General features: G+C 34.0%; 2 protein-coding genes across 2 annotated transcripts; both read right to left on the reverse strand.

The window, feature by feature from the left end:
- Positions 1-446: 446 nt before the first annotated feature.
- LOC116117264 (germin-like protein subfamily 1 member 13) lies at positions 447-1,246 on the reverse strand. The gene is made up of 2 exons (XM_031403297.1): positions 1,087-1,246; positions 447-979 (listed from the first exon to the last, which is right to left on the reverse strand). The coding sequence occupies exons 1-2, from the start codon at positions 1,202-1,204 to the stop codon at positions 447-449; spliced, it is 651 nt and encodes a 216-aa protein (XP_031259157.1). The 5' UTR covers positions 1,205-1,246.
- Positions 1,247-12,300: 11,054 nt separating this feature from the next.
- LOC116117275 (germin-like protein subfamily 1 member 13) lies at positions 12,301-13,235 on the reverse strand. Its single transcript, XM_031403305.1, has 2 exons — positions 13,076-13,235; positions 12,301-12,968 (listed from the first exon to the last, which is right to left on the reverse strand). Exons 1-2 carry the CDS (start codon positions 13,191-13,193, stop codon positions 12,436-12,438), a joined length of 651 nt encoding a protein of 216 aa, XP_031259165.1. The 5' UTR covers positions 13,194-13,235; the 3' UTR covers positions 12,301-12,435.
- Positions 13,236-17,658: the final 4,423 nt, after the last annotated feature.

A 17,658-nucleotide genomic window follows, 5' to 3' on the forward strand; every position in this document is an offset into this window, starting at 1 on the left:
CAGCACCCATCTTTTTTATTATGTCTTCAAAACAACTTATAACAATGAGAAACTTTGAGTGAATATACTAATGTACATAAAATTCATCCTACATACGTAAAATAGATTATTAGTTTCTTACGAAATAAAATATATATTTTCAAAGGAATCGAGTTTATTGACTGACCTAGAAGAATTCCTAGAATCATGGAATTCAATTATCAATCATATTTTATTTTCACATCATGAAAAATGTATTTATATTATGAATTATATAGATATCTGCAACAGAGAAGAGAGAAATAATAAGAAAAATATTATGTCATTAACTGAAACAAACAAATTGGGTGGAGGCAAACATAAATGTGTAACCATTTATTACAACATTGTAACAATAAATTAGGCAAGCGTTATTCAAATTGTAGAAGCTAATTCAGTGTATTTGACACATTTCTCTAATCATCCATCTAGAATTTCGCCTGGAGATCTTTCACCACTTGTACGTCCAACATGAAAGCCTTGGCAAGAAAATCTGGATTAATTGGAGGATTTGACCCAAACACAGCGTCGGCAATAGTAATGACACCGGGGTTCTGGCTGCTCAAACCAGCAAAGGCAAGAGCATTTGTTTTTCCGATATTGAATTGAAAGTGAACGAGACCAATGGGGAAGACGAACACGTCACCCTTGTTAAGAACTTTGCTAATAAGTGTGTTATTAGGATTGGAAGTAACGAAACCAACAAGAAGAGTACCCTCCAGAACTACAAGAATCTCAGTGGCACGAGGGTGAGTGTGAGGTGGGTTTTGGCCATAAGGAGCAAAGTCAATACGGGCAGCTGAAATGCCAAGAGTGTTAAGTCCTGGAATTTGATCGACATTCACAGCGCTAACATTTGAACCAACTGGATTGTTTGTGTCTCCAGGCATTTTAACTGAAAAGTAGAAGTCCCCAGCTTTGGCGAGCTTGGGGTCCTTGCAGAACTTTCCATTCACAAACACTGCATCAAACAATCAAATCAGTAAGAATAATATTAATGCCTAGCTACACATAGGAGAAGAGTTAGCTAGATTATATGAATATACTGAAAGAGAAATGAGTAAATACCAGCGTTCTTTGGCTCATCGATGGCTACACAGAAGTCCTGAAGAGGACTGGGGTCAAAAGCGGAGGCAAATGAGGAAGCCAAGGCCAAGAGGACAAAAGCCTGAACGAAACTTTTCATTTTGATTATGCTCTCGCTCTATTCTTCAAGAATTAATATTTCTTGGTGAGGGGTGAGAAATGCTGCAAGGCTAGCAACTCTATTTATAGGTGAAATTTATTGAAGCAGTCTCGATTGTTTCCTCCTGCTCGAAGCAGATAACAAAGAGTATTTGCAGTTGCTAAGTCTTCATTGGCTATCTTTATCTTAGTTTGTACTTATTTGATTAAGTAAAATTTGTAATTTCTTCTTTGCTTACATCAACACATTTTTACACATGGAAATGGTCCTGTTTTATATTTTTGCATTTATTATTTTTATCTTAAAGTTTCATGGGATGCTCAGAGTACTGACATATATTTGATTATGAAAAACTCTGAAACCATCATTTTTTTATGACATATATAACAAGTTCTTATTCAGAAATTAATCCCCTTACTGAAAGTGTCAAATTTTAAGGGAGATAATGTTTAAAATTAAATCAATCGTATTTGTGAAATTATTAATGATTAATTTATGAATCATAAAATCAATGATAGAAAATCAATTAAATAGTCATAAAATCAATTAAATTAATGATTGAGAAGAAATAATGTAAAAGATAGTTTTTGAATAAATTATTATATTTTTCCTATATAGGAAAAAGATGATAATTAATTTTATTAGCACCTAAAATTTTATTAATCGATTATTTATCATATATAAAGCCATATGATACATGTGGACCAGGTATTCTGCAGAAATAGTTGGAGGAAAATATATATTTGAGTCTTAAAATCGTCTCTGCAGGTATCCATTATGATTCTAAATGTTGACCATCACTTTCTGCTAATGTTAGATAAAGTCCTTTAGTATTAATTTAACTATAAGAGTTTTTTCAAATGTTGAAAGAGTTTGGATTAGGTTTTTACTTGTTAAATATAATATTATTATGAAGAAGATGAACAAATATACTTTATTGACTTGGCAAAGCCGTTACTTGGAAGTTATGCACTTAAGGTCAAGATAAGGCAAGTAATTTTAGTCTAGGAGTTATTAAAATTCATAAATGCAAAATTAACGGATCGAATTCATGTGATTCATCGATGTTGCATAATATTTGGTCGTCTAAGATTTTAGGAACCCCAAGTCCTCAAAATTGCAGGGTCATCTACTTGGACTCCAATTTCAAAGCCGGCCTTGCAAAGCAAATGATGAAGATATTTGGATTTTTAGAGGAAAAAAAAAAAAAAGAACGAAGAAATTTGGTATTGAAATTGTTAAGAGAAATAACTATTGGACTAATTGTTTCCAATTTTCTATGTATTATTGGAGAATGAACAGGGAATGGACTTTTTCACAAACTTAGCTTTACTAATTTGATATATTTTGATTTTGCTAATCTTTGGTTAGATATACACATGATTTGTCTAACAATATGTTGATATTTATAAACGATAAGTTATGTAACAACTAAAAAAGAAAAAGAGCTATTTACATTAATTCAAGCCAATGTCCCATACATTGATTATAATTAAAAACTTCATTTATAAACATTGAAACATTTTTCTTATTTTAAAATACGACATTTTCAGAAATAAGAATATATGCTTTGGGTATAAATTCAATATTTGATTTATGTAATAAAACCTCTTCTTTTTTTTTAACCACCACTGGGTACCCAGATAGTAAAAGAGTATTGAGTATGAGAGTGAGAGTGAGTGAGAAGAGTGTTTTTGTAACAATTAGAAGTTACATTAATACTCTAGAGTCTGTTTTGTAAAAGATTAAGACTTGATTATCATATGGTGGCGTTTTGTTCATCTTATAACTGCTATATAAGTGCATCGTTCTTCTGTTTTTAAGTGTTGTTAATCAATTAATAAAAAATTTCTGTTCTTCAATTCTTTAGCTCAATTTACTTCTCTCTCGAACATTTTTCTATTTTTTATTTTTCTTTCAAGTCCGCTCTAGAATCTTCATGGTATCAGAGCTTTAAACAAACGTCAATGGCTCAATTGAATCTTGGATTTTCTAATATCTCTTCAAGTAAAAAATGGAGCAAGCTGGATGTGCCAACGCAAACAATTCAGCTATGCATGCAACAATTCCCACAATTTCAGTGAAGCTCGTGGAAAGAAATTACAGTCACTAGAAATCTCAGATCCTTCCAGCTCTAGCATCCCATGAACTTGATGGTTTCATTACAGGTGAGAATATTTGTCCACCTATGTTTCAAGTTAGAAAGTCTACTGAATCTGAGGAATTGTTAGAAGAACCAAACCTTAAATATTTCAATTGGAAAAAGACAGACCAGTTCTTAGTAAGCTGGCTTTTATTGTCGATTTCTGAGTCCATGTTTAGACATGTTGCTAAGTGTACCAGCTCTTATGAAATATGGAACACCTTGGAGTTACATTTTCAGTCCTATTCTAAAGCTAGGACTCTGCATCTTAGAAACCTGTTACAAACAACTACGAAAGGTGACTTGAGTATTAATGAATATGTGCTTAAGATGAAAGAACTAGGAGATGAATTAGTGGATAGTTGTGTTAATCTTGGAGATGAGGAGTTGCTGTTATATATTCTGGATGGCTTAGGACTAGAATATGATGCAGTGGTCACGAGTTTGACTTACAGCAGTAGCACTGCTAGCATTCAAAAAGCTCAATTCATGCTTCATAAGCATGAAATGAGGTTAGAACGACAACATAATGCTATGGCAAACCTTTATGAGCATTTCAACTTAGCTCTTTTTGCATCAAAACAAGGAAATGGTAACTCATCTACTGCTCATCCACAAAATAGTGTACCTGTTCACAAAATACCAATACAAAATCTTCCAGGATCTACTCTCAGCTATGGCTATCAGAATAACATAAACTCTAGTATAACTACTCCTGGTATTATACATCTTGCAGTCGATAATGTTGGTAATATTGATTTTGAGAACAGTAGCTACCTAGGAACAGTCTTTAATAGACTTGGTTATCTGCCTAATACACAGCCTTTTAATACTGGAGGTTTTCAGTTTAACAACAATATGGTTAAAGGCAGAGGCAGAGGTCGGGGTTACTTTAAGCCAAGGTTGATCTGCCAAGTGTATGGTAAATAAGGACACTCAACCATACAGTGTTATCACAGATTTGATCAAGAATATCAAGGTTTTGTTCCCTACAATCCTCAAACACAGACCAATGTTAATGTCTACACTTTACAAGCTCCTTCATCTAATACTCCAACTGAAGGACCTGGTGACTCTGCTCAAACCTTATTTGCTAACCATTACACACCAAGCTACATTAACTTTTCCAGCTTTAAACCAAATAGCTCTAATACTGTGGCTCCAACTAATTCCTTTGGTGGATTTCATGACTACTCAGTCCTTACAATGCTGGCCCTGGATTTCAACATAATTCTCTTACAGACCTTCATGGTGTTCATCTGTCAACCACTACAAATAGTACTTCTCTTACATCACCGGCATCTTATCAAGCTGTTGCTACACCTCAGACCCTTCAAGACAAGTCATGGTATATGGATTCTGGCGCCTCAAGTCATATGACAACCGATGGATCAAACCTGATGCTCAAATCTGCTCATACAAAAGACTCCAAAGTGTGGGTTGGTAATGGGGAATCTGTTCCTATTACTCATTCAGGTATGATGCTAATACCTTCATATGATGCAAATAGACCTATTCATCTTAAGGATGTGTTGTGTGTTCCCAAAATTGTGAAAAATCTGCTCAGTATTTCCCAAATTACTAAGGATAATGGTGTGATTGTGGAGTTTCACTCAAATTGTTGTTTGGTAAAGGACAAACACAATAGAGCTGTTCTACTTCAAGGCACAATCAAGGATAGACTGTATTAGCTTGAATTCATGCATGTTGGTAGCTCACCCTTGGATTCTGCCTCTTGTTTACCTACTGCATTGTTGTCATCAGAAACTTCTACTTCTCCAGTCAATAAAGTTGCAGCTGCTGACTCTCCCAATACTTACCATGCCACTAGACATATAAATAAGACTGCCAATATAGATATGTTCATGCTATGGCATGCAAGACTAGGTCATCCAAATGTGAAGACACTTAATGTTGTTTTGAATAAGATGAACGTAAAACAATCTTTGACTGGAAATAAAGATTTTTTTTGTGAGGCTTATCAATATGGTGAATTGCAGCAATGTCAATTCCTTGTTTCAGATTCTCGGGCCAAAGTCCCTTTAGAGATAATGTATTCAGATCTGTGGGGACCTGCTTTAGTTAATTCTAGAGAAAGATTCAGATATTACATCATTTTTGTGAATGATTTTAGTAGGTTTACTTGGATATACCCACTGAAATTTAAATCTGAAGCATATTCCACATTTGTACAATTTCATTGTTTTGTAGAGAAACAACTAGGATATCAATTGAAGTGTTTGCAAACTGATTGGGGAGGAGAATATAGGACATTTACTGGTTATCTACAGCAGCGTGGGGTTATATTTAGGCATTCATGTCCCTATTTGCACCAGCAAAATAGGAGAGTTGAGAGGAAGCATAGATCTATTACAAAATTTGGTTTGTCTCTTTTAGCACATGCGGGTATGCCTTTAAGATATTGGTGGGCAGCCTTTAGCACAGCAACCTACATTCTCAACAGATTACCTACTTCAGTCCTTAACTTCTCATTACCTTATCTCACTTTATTTCACCAAGAACCTGATTATTCAGAGTTGAAAGTTTTTGGATGCAGTTGTTATCCGTATCTAAGACCTTATCACCAACATAAGCTTACTTATCACACAAAAAAATGAGTTTTTCTTGGTTATAGCCTTTCCCATAAGGGGTATCTCTGCCTTGCATCTATTAGGAGAGTTTACATTGTGAAACGAGTCAGATTCAATGAGATGGATTTTCCTTTTAAAACTGATCCTTCTTTCTCTTCAACTACTGATTGTGCTTCACAAACTACTTCTCTCATCAGTGTTTCTACTATGCCTTGGTATATACCAACATCAGTTTCTGATGTAACATTATCTATTGAGTCTGTTTCAACACAACCACCACATTTTGATTCTCCAGCACAGCCATTACATCCTGACACATCCAAGCATTCACTTGTTTTCTCTATAATTGAGTTGGAATCTCCAAGACCTGTTGTTTCATGTGATAATTCATCTACAAATATTACTTCTACAATTGATTTAAACACTTCTGAATCTGCCAGACAACTTCAATCTGCCTGTAGCTTATCTCCTATCCCTAGTACTCATTGTCATTCAGCATCAACATCTTCTCACAATAGTATCCCTGGTATTAAGTTAGAAGTAGGTCTATCTAGTATCTCTACTATAGCACTGAACACTCATCCCATGCTCACTCGATCCAAGACTGGGCATTCTAAACCAAAACCTGAGTACATTGCCTATCAAGTTGCAGTTACTAATTCTACCATACTTCCAGAACCTAAGACTATAACGGAGGCTTTACTGATTCCTGAATGGTAGCATGCTATGGACACTGAATAGTAGGCTTTGTTAAGGAACAATACTTGAGACTTTGTTCCCTATGAAGAAGGCATGAATGTGGTAGGATGCAATTGGGTTTTTAAAACCAAACTAAATTCAAATGGAACTTTGCAAAAGTACAAAGCAAGGCTGGTCGCTAAGGGCTTCCAATAGACTCTAGGAGTGGATTATTTTGACACATTCTCACCAGTGGTTAAGGCAGCCACATCACAACTGGCCCATTGAATAGTTGGATGTCAACAATGTTTTTCTGAATGGAGACCTAACAGAGAAGGTATTCATGCCACCTCCTGAAGGCTACTCTAGTTGTGCAAGGAATAAGTACAATCCACAGCAGGTTTGTAGACTAAATAAAGCCTTGTATGGACTCAAACAAGCTCCTAGAGCTTGGTTTGATAAATTAAAATCTGCATTAGTTGATTGGAGTTTTGAAAATTTAGTTTCAGATGTTAGTTTATTCTTTTATAAGATGGATTCTATCCTCATGTATCTACTAGTATATGTAGATGATATTCTTGTGACAAGAAACAATAATCAACTCATTTCAACTCTAGTTGTTGACTTAGATAAAAAAAATTGCTCTCAAAGCTCTTGGGCCAGTGCAATATTTCTGGGATTTGAAGTTAAAAGAAATGCAGATGGTTTGCTTCTGACTCAGACCAAATATGTACAAGACCTTCTAACAAAATCTAGAATGGTAGAATCCAAACCCTGCTCTACTCCTATGGCTACTGGTCTTAGACTTGGAAAAGAAGATAGTAACATGTTTGATTAGCCTACTCTATATAGGAGCATCATTGGTGGCATGCAATACTTGACCTTATCTAGACCAGATTTAGCTTTTGATGTAAACAAGCTTAGCCAATTCCTACAACAGCCTACTGAAGTTCATTAGACAGCTTGCAAAAGGGTCCTAAGATATGTTAAAGGCACTTTACACCATGGTATTCTTTTCACTAAAACGCAACCTCTCAAACAAGAAGCTTTTGTTGATGCCGATTGGGCTGGGGATGAAACTAACAGGAGATCAACCAATGGCTACATTGTTTTCCTAGGTGGTAATCTGGTTCAATGGTCCTCTCGAAAACAAAAAGTAGTTTCATTGTCATCCACAAAGGCTGAGTATAGGTCACTTAGTCAGGCTGCTATGGAGCTGGTATAGATGCAAAACTTATTCACAGAATTGGGCATTCATATCAGTCACACTCCAATCATTTGGTGTGACAACATGAGTGCTGGAGCACTCTCTTTCAATCTTGTTTTTCACGCTCGCACAAAGCACATAGAAATAGATGTGCATTTTGTTAGAGATTTGGTGACCATGAAGCTCCTAAATGTTCAGTACATTGCATCTGAATATCAGATTGCAGATCTGTTAACAAAAGCTCTTCCCAACTCTAGGTTTACCATGTTGCAAGATAAGCTCACTGTTACATCTGAACTTCCTACTGATAAGGGTGTTAAGTGCGCAAATCATGATCAGCATGAGTAGAGGTAAATGTGTTGAGTTGTTGTTCTGATTCTTATTACTGGGAATTCTTTTACTGATTCAATGTTCAGGTTAGATGTGTTGCAGAATTTTTGATAAGGGTGTTAAAGTGTGCAAATCATGATCAGCATGAGTAGTGGTAAATGTGTTGAGTTGTTGTTCTAACTCTGATTGTTGGGAATTTACTGATTCAATGTTCAGGGTGTTAAAGTATGCAAGTAATGATCAACATGAGTTGTGGTAGAGTTGTTGTTCTGGCTCTGATTGCTAGGAATTTACTGAATCAATGTTTAGATTGGTGCAGAACGCAGAATAGGAGTAGTTGATTGTTGCAGGCTGTTGCAAAGTAAGGCTGAACTTGGAAGCAGCATAAGGCTGAAGAATGTCTAGTTTACAGGGGAATGTTGGTATAAGGAAGAGTTCCAAGTATTATATCAGTATCGAATACTTTGGTTTAAGGGAGGATATTGAGTATGAGAGTGAGTGAGAAGGGTGTTTTTGTAANAAACATCTAGATAATAAATCAGTTTTCAAGATGCTTAAGAATATTCTTTACCCAAGTACTTTGTAGAATAAGATTATGATTCTTATTTTGATATGATTAATCTTAGTTATTCAATCTATTGGATTTATATGGATTTGGACTGTTAGATTTACTTGTAAAACTTCATAGTTGATGACTTGATGTTAAGTTATTTTCATTCCAAGTATTGTATTATTTTGAGAGCAATAATAATACAAGAGAGTTTTCTCTTCATTTCTTTCCACTACAGGAAAAACCCCCTTTCTTAACCGGTAATAACTATCAAGAAGAGGGTTTTTTAACAATTCTTCACCCATCATTGAAATCAGTGTCAAGAAAGGATAGTGATCATTTTTTTATTTTTGAACTGACAAGAATTTCTTGACAGACCTCTTGATAGTTATTACCCGTCAAAGATTAGGTCAAATTTTAACCAATCCTAAACAGTCTTCAAACTATCAAAAGATTTTAACCAAAAAAAATTAATTTAATAATAATAATAATCAAATTTTATTAATAATAATTTTCTATCCTAGATAGTCTTAAAACTATCAAGGATATTTTTTGTAAATATAATTTTTTAAATATTTTTATTTTGTAATTTATTACCAATTAAAAAATAGAATAATACAATGAAATTTTTTATAATATTCCTCAACAAACAACAATTATTACAATTCATAAATAAATTTAAACATTCGACCATCTTTGAGCCACACTAATTAACTAAACGAAATTCAACAATAATAGTATATCATTCAACAAAAGTTTAATATATATTTATTCCCTCATTGACGCCTTAACATTAATAGAACATCAATAACTGAAAACGGACATCACTCATTCTCCTCTAATTTCATCGGTCTTCGCATCTGTGTATATTTCTTTCCTCAAGAACTGTAAAAGATTAAACGTATATCCAAAAGCACACACTTCAGTGTTTTCCTCAGACATAGCAAACATAATGACATTATTATTCAATCAGAACTTAAACAATCTAAAGCAACACCAATCCAGCCTCAGCTTGGACTAAGCAGCCATAGCTTAAACAGGTTGGTTTCAAATCGGGCAACCCCAGAATTCTACTAATTACTCTACCAAGCAACCATAGCTTGGATCAATGTTAATGCTTACAAGATCGAGCTGTCAAGTAACCATGCAGTCTCAGGTACCTTCAATGTGTCTGATTTATCACCATACCTGCAGGAAGAGAACGTCGAAGAGCGAATAGAAGAGGATGACGTTGATTCGAGGTCGAATCTGATAATGACACAGGAGCATCGTGAAAGGTCATTATAGCAATCAACGATCTGACAGAGGAACGACCTGAGGGTTAAGCGATCTGACTAAAAAGCGACTTGCGAGTTATAAGGAGCTGAATGGGGTCGACTAGCGAATTGAATAACTGAGAGAAAATACGTGTAAATGTTTTATCTTGCTTTCTTCTATAATGGTACACGTGTACATAAGGAATTAAAAAGTAGGGGCACTTGTCATAAAAGTTGAAAAGATTTAGGGCAAGTGTCAGATTTCTATTAGGGCTTTGTGCGCCTATATAAAGGCACTTTTCACATTGTAAACGCAGCTTTTGAAGAATTATACAAAGAATATTTTCATAAGCCTTTGTGGTCTCTAAAAGTAGAATCCTTTGTGGGTTCACTGTCCTGTGTGTGCATTCATCAATCCGTAAATTCTTAGTGGGCTTACGCCATCTTTAGTAGGCGTCTATCCTACGGTTTGTCTGGCGCCGTTTTATCTTCATTGAACGCGTCGCCCTACGCAGGAACGAGTGAACCCATGGTTCCCTACATCATTTACACGTTGAAATTTTGTATGATTTTGGAGATCGAGGCACAGTTCGATGGAAGAATAAGGCAACAAAATGTAACATTAGTTATATTAATTTTTCTATTGAATTTCACATTCTAATCTTTCTTATGGATTTTCATATAGCCTAGAGAACCCTTCTTTTTTATGATTTCTTCAGAAAAACTTATAACAATGAGAAACTTTGATTGAATATACTAGTGCACATAAAATTCATCCTGTATACATACAACAGATTGTTAGTTTCTTACAAAATAAAATATATATTTTCAAAGCAATCGAGTTTATTAACTTACCTAGAGGAAGTCTAGAATTATGGGATTCATTTATCAATCATATTTTGTTTTCACATCATAAAAATGTATTTATATCATGAATTATATAGATATCTGCGATAGAGGAGAGAGAAATAATAAGAACAATATTATATCACTAACTGAAACAAACAAATTGGGTGGAGGCACGTATAAATGTGTAACCATTTATTACAACATTGTGACAATAGTAGGCAAGAGTTATTCAAATTGTAGAAGCTAATTCATTGTATTTGGCACATTTCTCTAATCATCCATCTGGAATTTTATCATTCTATCCTGTTTTAATTTACAAATCAAAAAGAGGTAATTTATTATAAAATAAAAAGTAAACCGATTGTGTTCCCTTGGGATAAATTACATAAGCTAATCATAGATGAAAGTAGGGGTGGGCAAACAGATAGGGTAGAACTGGAACCTGTAGGCCCTGTTTTGAAAACCGGACTGGACCGGCCGGTCGGACTTGTTGGACCGGGAACCGGTAGCTTCTCCGGTCCGGTTTAGGTCTCAAGGGGGTTTTTGAAATATTTTAAAATTATGAGGGTTACTTTGTAATTTTATAGGGGTATTTTGAAGACATATCAAAAGTTTAGGGATTAATTGATAATTTTATTGGGGCATTTTTGGAATAAATAAAAATTTTAGGGACTAATTTGAACTTTTTAGGGGAATTTTTGTAATATATTGATATTTGAGGGGTTAATATGTAATTTTTTAAAAATAAAATATTGCTGACGTCGTCGGTCCAACCAACCGGTCCAACCGGTTGGACCGATTGAACCGTGACCCGGACAGCAAAACGGTTTGCCCTCCGGTCCGGGTTTTAAAACAATGCGGCTGTAGGTACTCGAGGTTCCAGTTCTAAAAAATCGGAATCGATACTATGCAGTTCTGGTTCCGGTTCCATCACTATTACAGGAACCAGAACCGAAACTGAGGGACCCCCAAACAGAAGCCTGAAAAACACAATTAAAGCTGCGAAAAATTGCCCACAAGGGGATGAACCTCGAATCCTGGTCTCTATTATTAAGATTCAATTTAAACATGCTTAATCAATTGATAATTGTTAAAATATTCAACGTTAATCTAACTTGTTGACTACACAATTATTCTTTAATTTTCCATTGAATTTCACATTCTAATCTCTCATAAGGATTTTCCTAGAGCCTGCAGAACCCATGTTTTTTATTATGTCTTCGGAACAACTTATAACAATGAGAAACTTTGAATGAATATACTAGTACACATAAAATTCATCCTACATACGTACAATAGATTATTAGTTTCTTACAAAATAAAATATATATTTTCAAAGGAATTGAGTTTATTGACTGACCTAGAAGAATTCCTAGAATTATGGGATTCAATTATCGATCATATTTTGTTTTCACATTATGAAAAATGTATTTATACTATGAATTATATAGATATCAAAAGAGAGAAATAATAAGAAAAATATTATATCATTAAACAAACAAATTGGGTGGAGGCACAAATAAATGTGTAACCATTTATTACAACATTGTAACAATAAAATAGGCAAGCGTTATTCAAATTGTAGAAGCTAATTCACTGTATTTGACACATTTCTCTAATCATCCATCTAGAATTTCGCCTGGAGATCTTTCACCACTTTTACGTCCAACATGAAAGCCTTGGCAAGAAAATCTGGATTAATTGGAGGATTTGACCCAAACACAGCGTCGGCAATAGTAATGACACCGGGGTTCTGGCTACTCAAACCAGCAAAGGCAAGAGCATTTGTTTTTCCGATATTGAATTGAAAGTGAACGAGACCAATGGGGAAGACGAACACGTCACCCTTGTTAAGAACTTTGCTAATAAGTGTGTTATTAGGATTGGAAGTAACGAAACCAACAAGAAGAGTACCCTCCAGAACTACAAGAATCTCAGTGGCACGAGGGTGAGTGTGAGGTGGGTTTTGGCCATAAGGAGCAAAGTCAATACGGGCAGCTGAAATGCCAAGAGTGTTAAGTCCTGGAATTTGATCGACATTCACAGCGCTAACATTTGAACCAACTGGATTGTTTGTGTCTCCAGGCATTTTAACTGAAAAGTAGAAGTCCCCAGCTTTGGCGAGCTTGGGGTCCTTGCAGAACTTCCCATTCACAAACACTGCATCAAACAATCAAATCAGTAAGAATAATATTAATGCCTAGCTACACACAGGAGAAGAGTTAGCTAGATTATATGAATATAAATAAAGAGAAGTGAGTAAATACCAGCGTTCTTTGGCTCATCGATGGCTACACAGAAGTCCTGAAGAGGACTGGGGTCAAAAGCGGAGGCAAATGAGGAAGCCAAGGCCAAGAGGACAAAAGCCAGAAGGAAACTTTTCATTGTGATTAGGCTAGTTAGCTACGAACTTCAACGATAAATATTGCTTGGTGAGTGGTAAGAAATGCTACAAGGCCAGCTATTGTATTTATAGACGAAATCCATTGAACTGGTCATCATTGTTTCCCCTGCTCCAAAGCAGATGAGGAAGATTTCCAAATTAGATTCAGTCTTTATTAACACAAAACACAATTTCAAATGTTGCTCGAGTAAAATTGTTCTTCACTGCTTGAATCAGTCCCAGTTTGATAAAAGGACATGGTCCTCTATCTTCAATAACATAATCTAGAAGAATGAACGAAGTCCACACTGATATTTGTTGATGAAAATTCTGACACAGCACTGAACAAAAAACAGTTACATCATAAATTAATGTCCCCTATAAATTACATAGTATGTTATTTCATAAATTTCAAGTATATTCTCTATTGAATATCATACTTTCTATTGGAAGGTTATTCAGCTGCCATGTGCTTCACTTTAAAAATTATTATTTTCTGCATGCCAACTTAGTAGCATTTGCTAAGCCATGATTTTTACTGGGAGAGAGAGAATCACAGAATATATAATTAACTTCTAAATACAAAATAAATGTCTATTTAAATTTTATTTATTTTTTAATCTCTTATAAAACGATTCTAGAGGTTAGAATATTCGCAAGAACTGTTGATCCAATATTGATAACAATGCACTGCCCTTTCGACTTTAATAAATAAACTGGGTGACGCATTCTATAATTATACTAATATAATAATAGTTCTAGATGTAGCCATATAGGCAGAATTGCCATCAGGTCACACCTAATCTGGTCTACATTGACTCTTAGGTTTTGTTTTCAGAGACGGAGAGTCTTTTTGTGTATTTCATTGTTCAATTACAATTTGAAAATGTCAAACCATGAAAATTATATTTTTCTGATTAGTTCAACAATTGGAGAGACTTAATTTTAAGGCTATTAAACATTTTTACTTTGTCTTAGAGATATAATCTCACAATATTTGAACATATTGAAATTCATAAGGTCGGTTAGTCCCCATATAATGTAAACTCAGTCATACAAGATAGATATTGAGCAGGTATAATTGGGAAAAAAAAAAAAAAAATATAGAGAAATCATTTTGGTCTATGCGAGCAGTTGGAAACAGGAAAACTTATTATTAATTGCAAATGTGAAAGAGTTGGATTAGGTCTTACTTGTACATCCAGATTTTGGTAATATTACAAGACTATCAGACAATATTCTATTACTTAACAAGACATCCATGAATTGAAGTCTTATTTTTTTTTTTTTTTGAAAATGAATTAATGCATGCATTAATCAAACCACTTTGTCAGACAAAATTCTAAACTTCTGATTCGCTATCAAAATGTATTTGAACCAAAATATTTTTTTTTTAGTTATATATGATTCAAACAGAATTAATCTTATCAAAAACATTAAAATATATATATATATTGATTTTTAATTTTTTGTGTAGTTTGTAAGAATTGTTTCCAAAATTGTTTATGAAAACTCATGACTGTAATTATTAAATTCATTACTTTTTCTTTTTTTCTCGATGAGAAAGAAACTAACATATTTGCATTACAGACCAAACAAGTCTTTAAATTACAATGAGATTGAAATGAAAAAAAATAAAAAATGTCTCATGACCTAAGTAATTAGAATTTTAAATTGTAGTTGTAGACGGCAAAATCTATGGTTGACTCGAATGAGAATGATCATATGAAGACGAGGCCACTAACAATCGCATAGACCTACAAGGACAAAGAAAGCGAACGTGAAGGCTCGAGGGACACTAGTGTGGTGTCTGTCTTAGGCACTCCGATGCTTAAGTCAATACGATTGAAGAGAATATATAATTAAGGCTGAGAGCAGGAAAGGGTTTATTGGAAGTGTTTACTAGGCAAGACTATCAGCATAAAGTGGTCGGAGCACGGCCTTACGTCAACTGCGGGATGTATAGTTAGTCGGAACTAAACTTGTCCCAGTTCGTAGAATGACCCTGATCGTAGAGTGATCCAACTAGTAAAGTAGCCCAGCTCATGGAGAGGGCTGATTCATGGTATGGACCAATCCGTAGAATGGTCCAACCCATATAATGGATCTTCTTACAATATGGGACATCTCATTAGATGGTCAATCCACAAGATGGATTTAAGTGTGGGTCCAGTCGGAAATGGGTTAAGACATTGGGCTGTGGATTATTTATTTCGTTATTGGGTCTAATAAGGTCCAACATGATTTTTAGCCCATACAATAGTCCTATCAAACTTTTCACATGTTCATTGAATTAAAGGTTACCATTAATCCATCTATGTTTATTTGTTCGATATTTTTCTTCAATATCTCTCAGTACTTTCATTAAGGAATGAGAGTCAATTTTTATTTGGTTCAAATAAGGCAGCCGTTTTCTTTTTCTTTTTTTAATCTCGATGTCATGCAAGATATTAAAATTTTATTAATGATTAAAAAAAAAAAAAAAAAAAAAGGATGAGACTAGGGGGAGGCAGCAATTGCATGACAAATGGCAACAAATGACTTTGTCCTACACGTTTTGTTTTATTTAACACATAAATAAACAAACCGTGTAAATTTCACAGGGGAGGGGGAAGGAGGGGTCAGTTTTATAAAAGTTAGGCGTCCTAGCGATATTATACTGGCTCATAGCATTTTACAATTGATTAACAAGGGTCAATTGCAATTTGGAGGAAGTCAATTTAATTTGGATTATCCAAAAAGTTCACTTTTTTATGATTTATAGCAATGTTTTAATTAACGCCGAAAAGCATTTGAATTTACAAAATATGTTAAATATAAGTTATGAACAAGTAATCAATTCTGAAAATGAATTAATGCATGCATTAATCAAACCACTTTGTTAGACAAAATTCTGAACTTGACTCACAATCAAAATGTATTTGAACCAAAATATATTATTTTAAGTTATATATGATTCAAACACAATTACTGTTATCAAAAGCATAAAAAAAAAAAAATTATTAATTTGTGACAGTCAAAGGGCAAACTTAGGATTTCTTATTCTTAGTTGATTTCTGACCGATTCTGTGTATGACTATTTAATTGATCATCACCATTCGATCCAACGACCTCTACTCTACAAAACCCCTCTTACCCTGTCTTCTAGTAACTGTTGAACACCAATTGAGAAAGTAAAGTATATTTTGAGTATTAACTGATTATAAACTTTAGGTGAGAAAGTGATAATTTGAAACCTTTTTAGTAAGAAATTGTCATTAAGGCAAACCTTGGGTGTGAAAAAGTCGTTCACTCTATTAGGAAACTCTGAGACTATATGCTATTACTTAACAAGACATCCATGCATTAAAGTCTTATTGCATTAATTCATTTTCTAAAAAAGGAGGACTTTGTCTTACATGGAGACTACTACAAGTTAATAGATAATCGAGGCTCTTAATCTAGTCTGACTTATTAATCAAGGCATCATAATGTACATAACCATCAGAGAGACCTTATCGGATAGGAACAGCTGAAAATCAAATAAATACTACTATAATGAACTTCCTCTTAGTTTAAAAAACAAAGTATTCCTTACATTCTATAACTGATCAACACCTCAAATTGTTACTATATACTTCCACCTTACCAGTTTGATAAATAGCATCACTCAGCAAAAGGGTCTTCATAAATCATCAAAGTTTTCCGCAGCCCCCTTTCTGGATAACGTAGTACCTCGCTAATATTTTAGATTTTGCTTTATAAATAACAAGAAGTTCGTCGAGGTTTTACAAAAAAAAAAAAAAAAAAAAACAACTAATGAAAATCCAAAATTATTATTTTATGCAAGAAATAGCATAAAGCCATAAACTGTAAAATATTACGCATTTACCCTTAAATGCATGTGTAATTGTATCATAAATAAAATATAAATCCTTATTCAACATATAATAAACAAAACGTGTCAAATGAACAGGGGAAGGGGAGGGAGTTGTCAGTTTTATAAAAGTTAGGCATCCTAGCGATATTATGCTGGCTCATAGCATTTTGGTCAATTACAATTAGGAGGAAGTCAAATTAATTGCCCTTTTGAGATTGGATTATCCAAAAAGTTCACTTTTTTATGATTTATAGCAATGTTTTAATTAACGCCGAAAAGCATTTGATTTTTGCCAAATGTGTTAAATACAAGTAATTAATTCTTTAATACATGATGTATCGTTAAAATAGAAGTACACACTTATCCATGATATCATTTTCTAAAGTGTAATACCTAATTAAAATATTCCAATGACTTGTAGTTTATGTATTTTTTATTCTCATTAAGTTTACACATTGAAATTTTGTAGTATTTTGGTGATGAGGGAGTCCAATGAAAGAGTAAAGCAACAAAATGTAACATAACTAAAAAAAAAACACACTCGAGGTGTACATAACATGTATGTAGCCTCTCTTTATTACGTCATCAATTGAAACTTGTAAAATAAA

Source organism: Pistacia vera, unplaced genomic scaffold (genome assembly GCF_008641045.1).
Source record: "Pistacia vera cultivar Batoury unplaced genomic scaffold, PisVer_v2 Contig801, whole genome shotgun sequence".
NCBI lineage: Eukaryota > Viridiplantae > Streptophyta > Magnoliopsida > Sapindales > Anacardiaceae > Pistacia > Pistacia vera.

Excerpts from the sequence above, each read along its gene's own strand:
- LOC116117264 (XM_031403297.1), bottom strand. The coding sequence starts at position 1,204 with ATGAAAAGTTTCGTTCAGGCTTTTGTCCTCTTGGCCTTGGCTTCCTCA. Across the intron at positions 980-1,086 it reads CGATGAGCCAAAGAACGCTG|TGTTTGTGAATGGAAAGTTC; the intron begins GTATTTACTCAT and ends TGTTTGATGCAG.
- LOC116117275 (XM_031403305.1), bottom strand. The coding sequence starts at position 13,193 with ATGAAAAGTTTCCTTCTGGCTTTTGTCCTCTTGGCCTTGGCTTCCTCA. Across the intron at positions 12,969-13,075 it reads CGATGAGCCAAAGAACGCTG|TGTTTGTGAATGGGAAGTTC; the intron begins GTATTTACTCAC and ends TGTTTGATGCAG.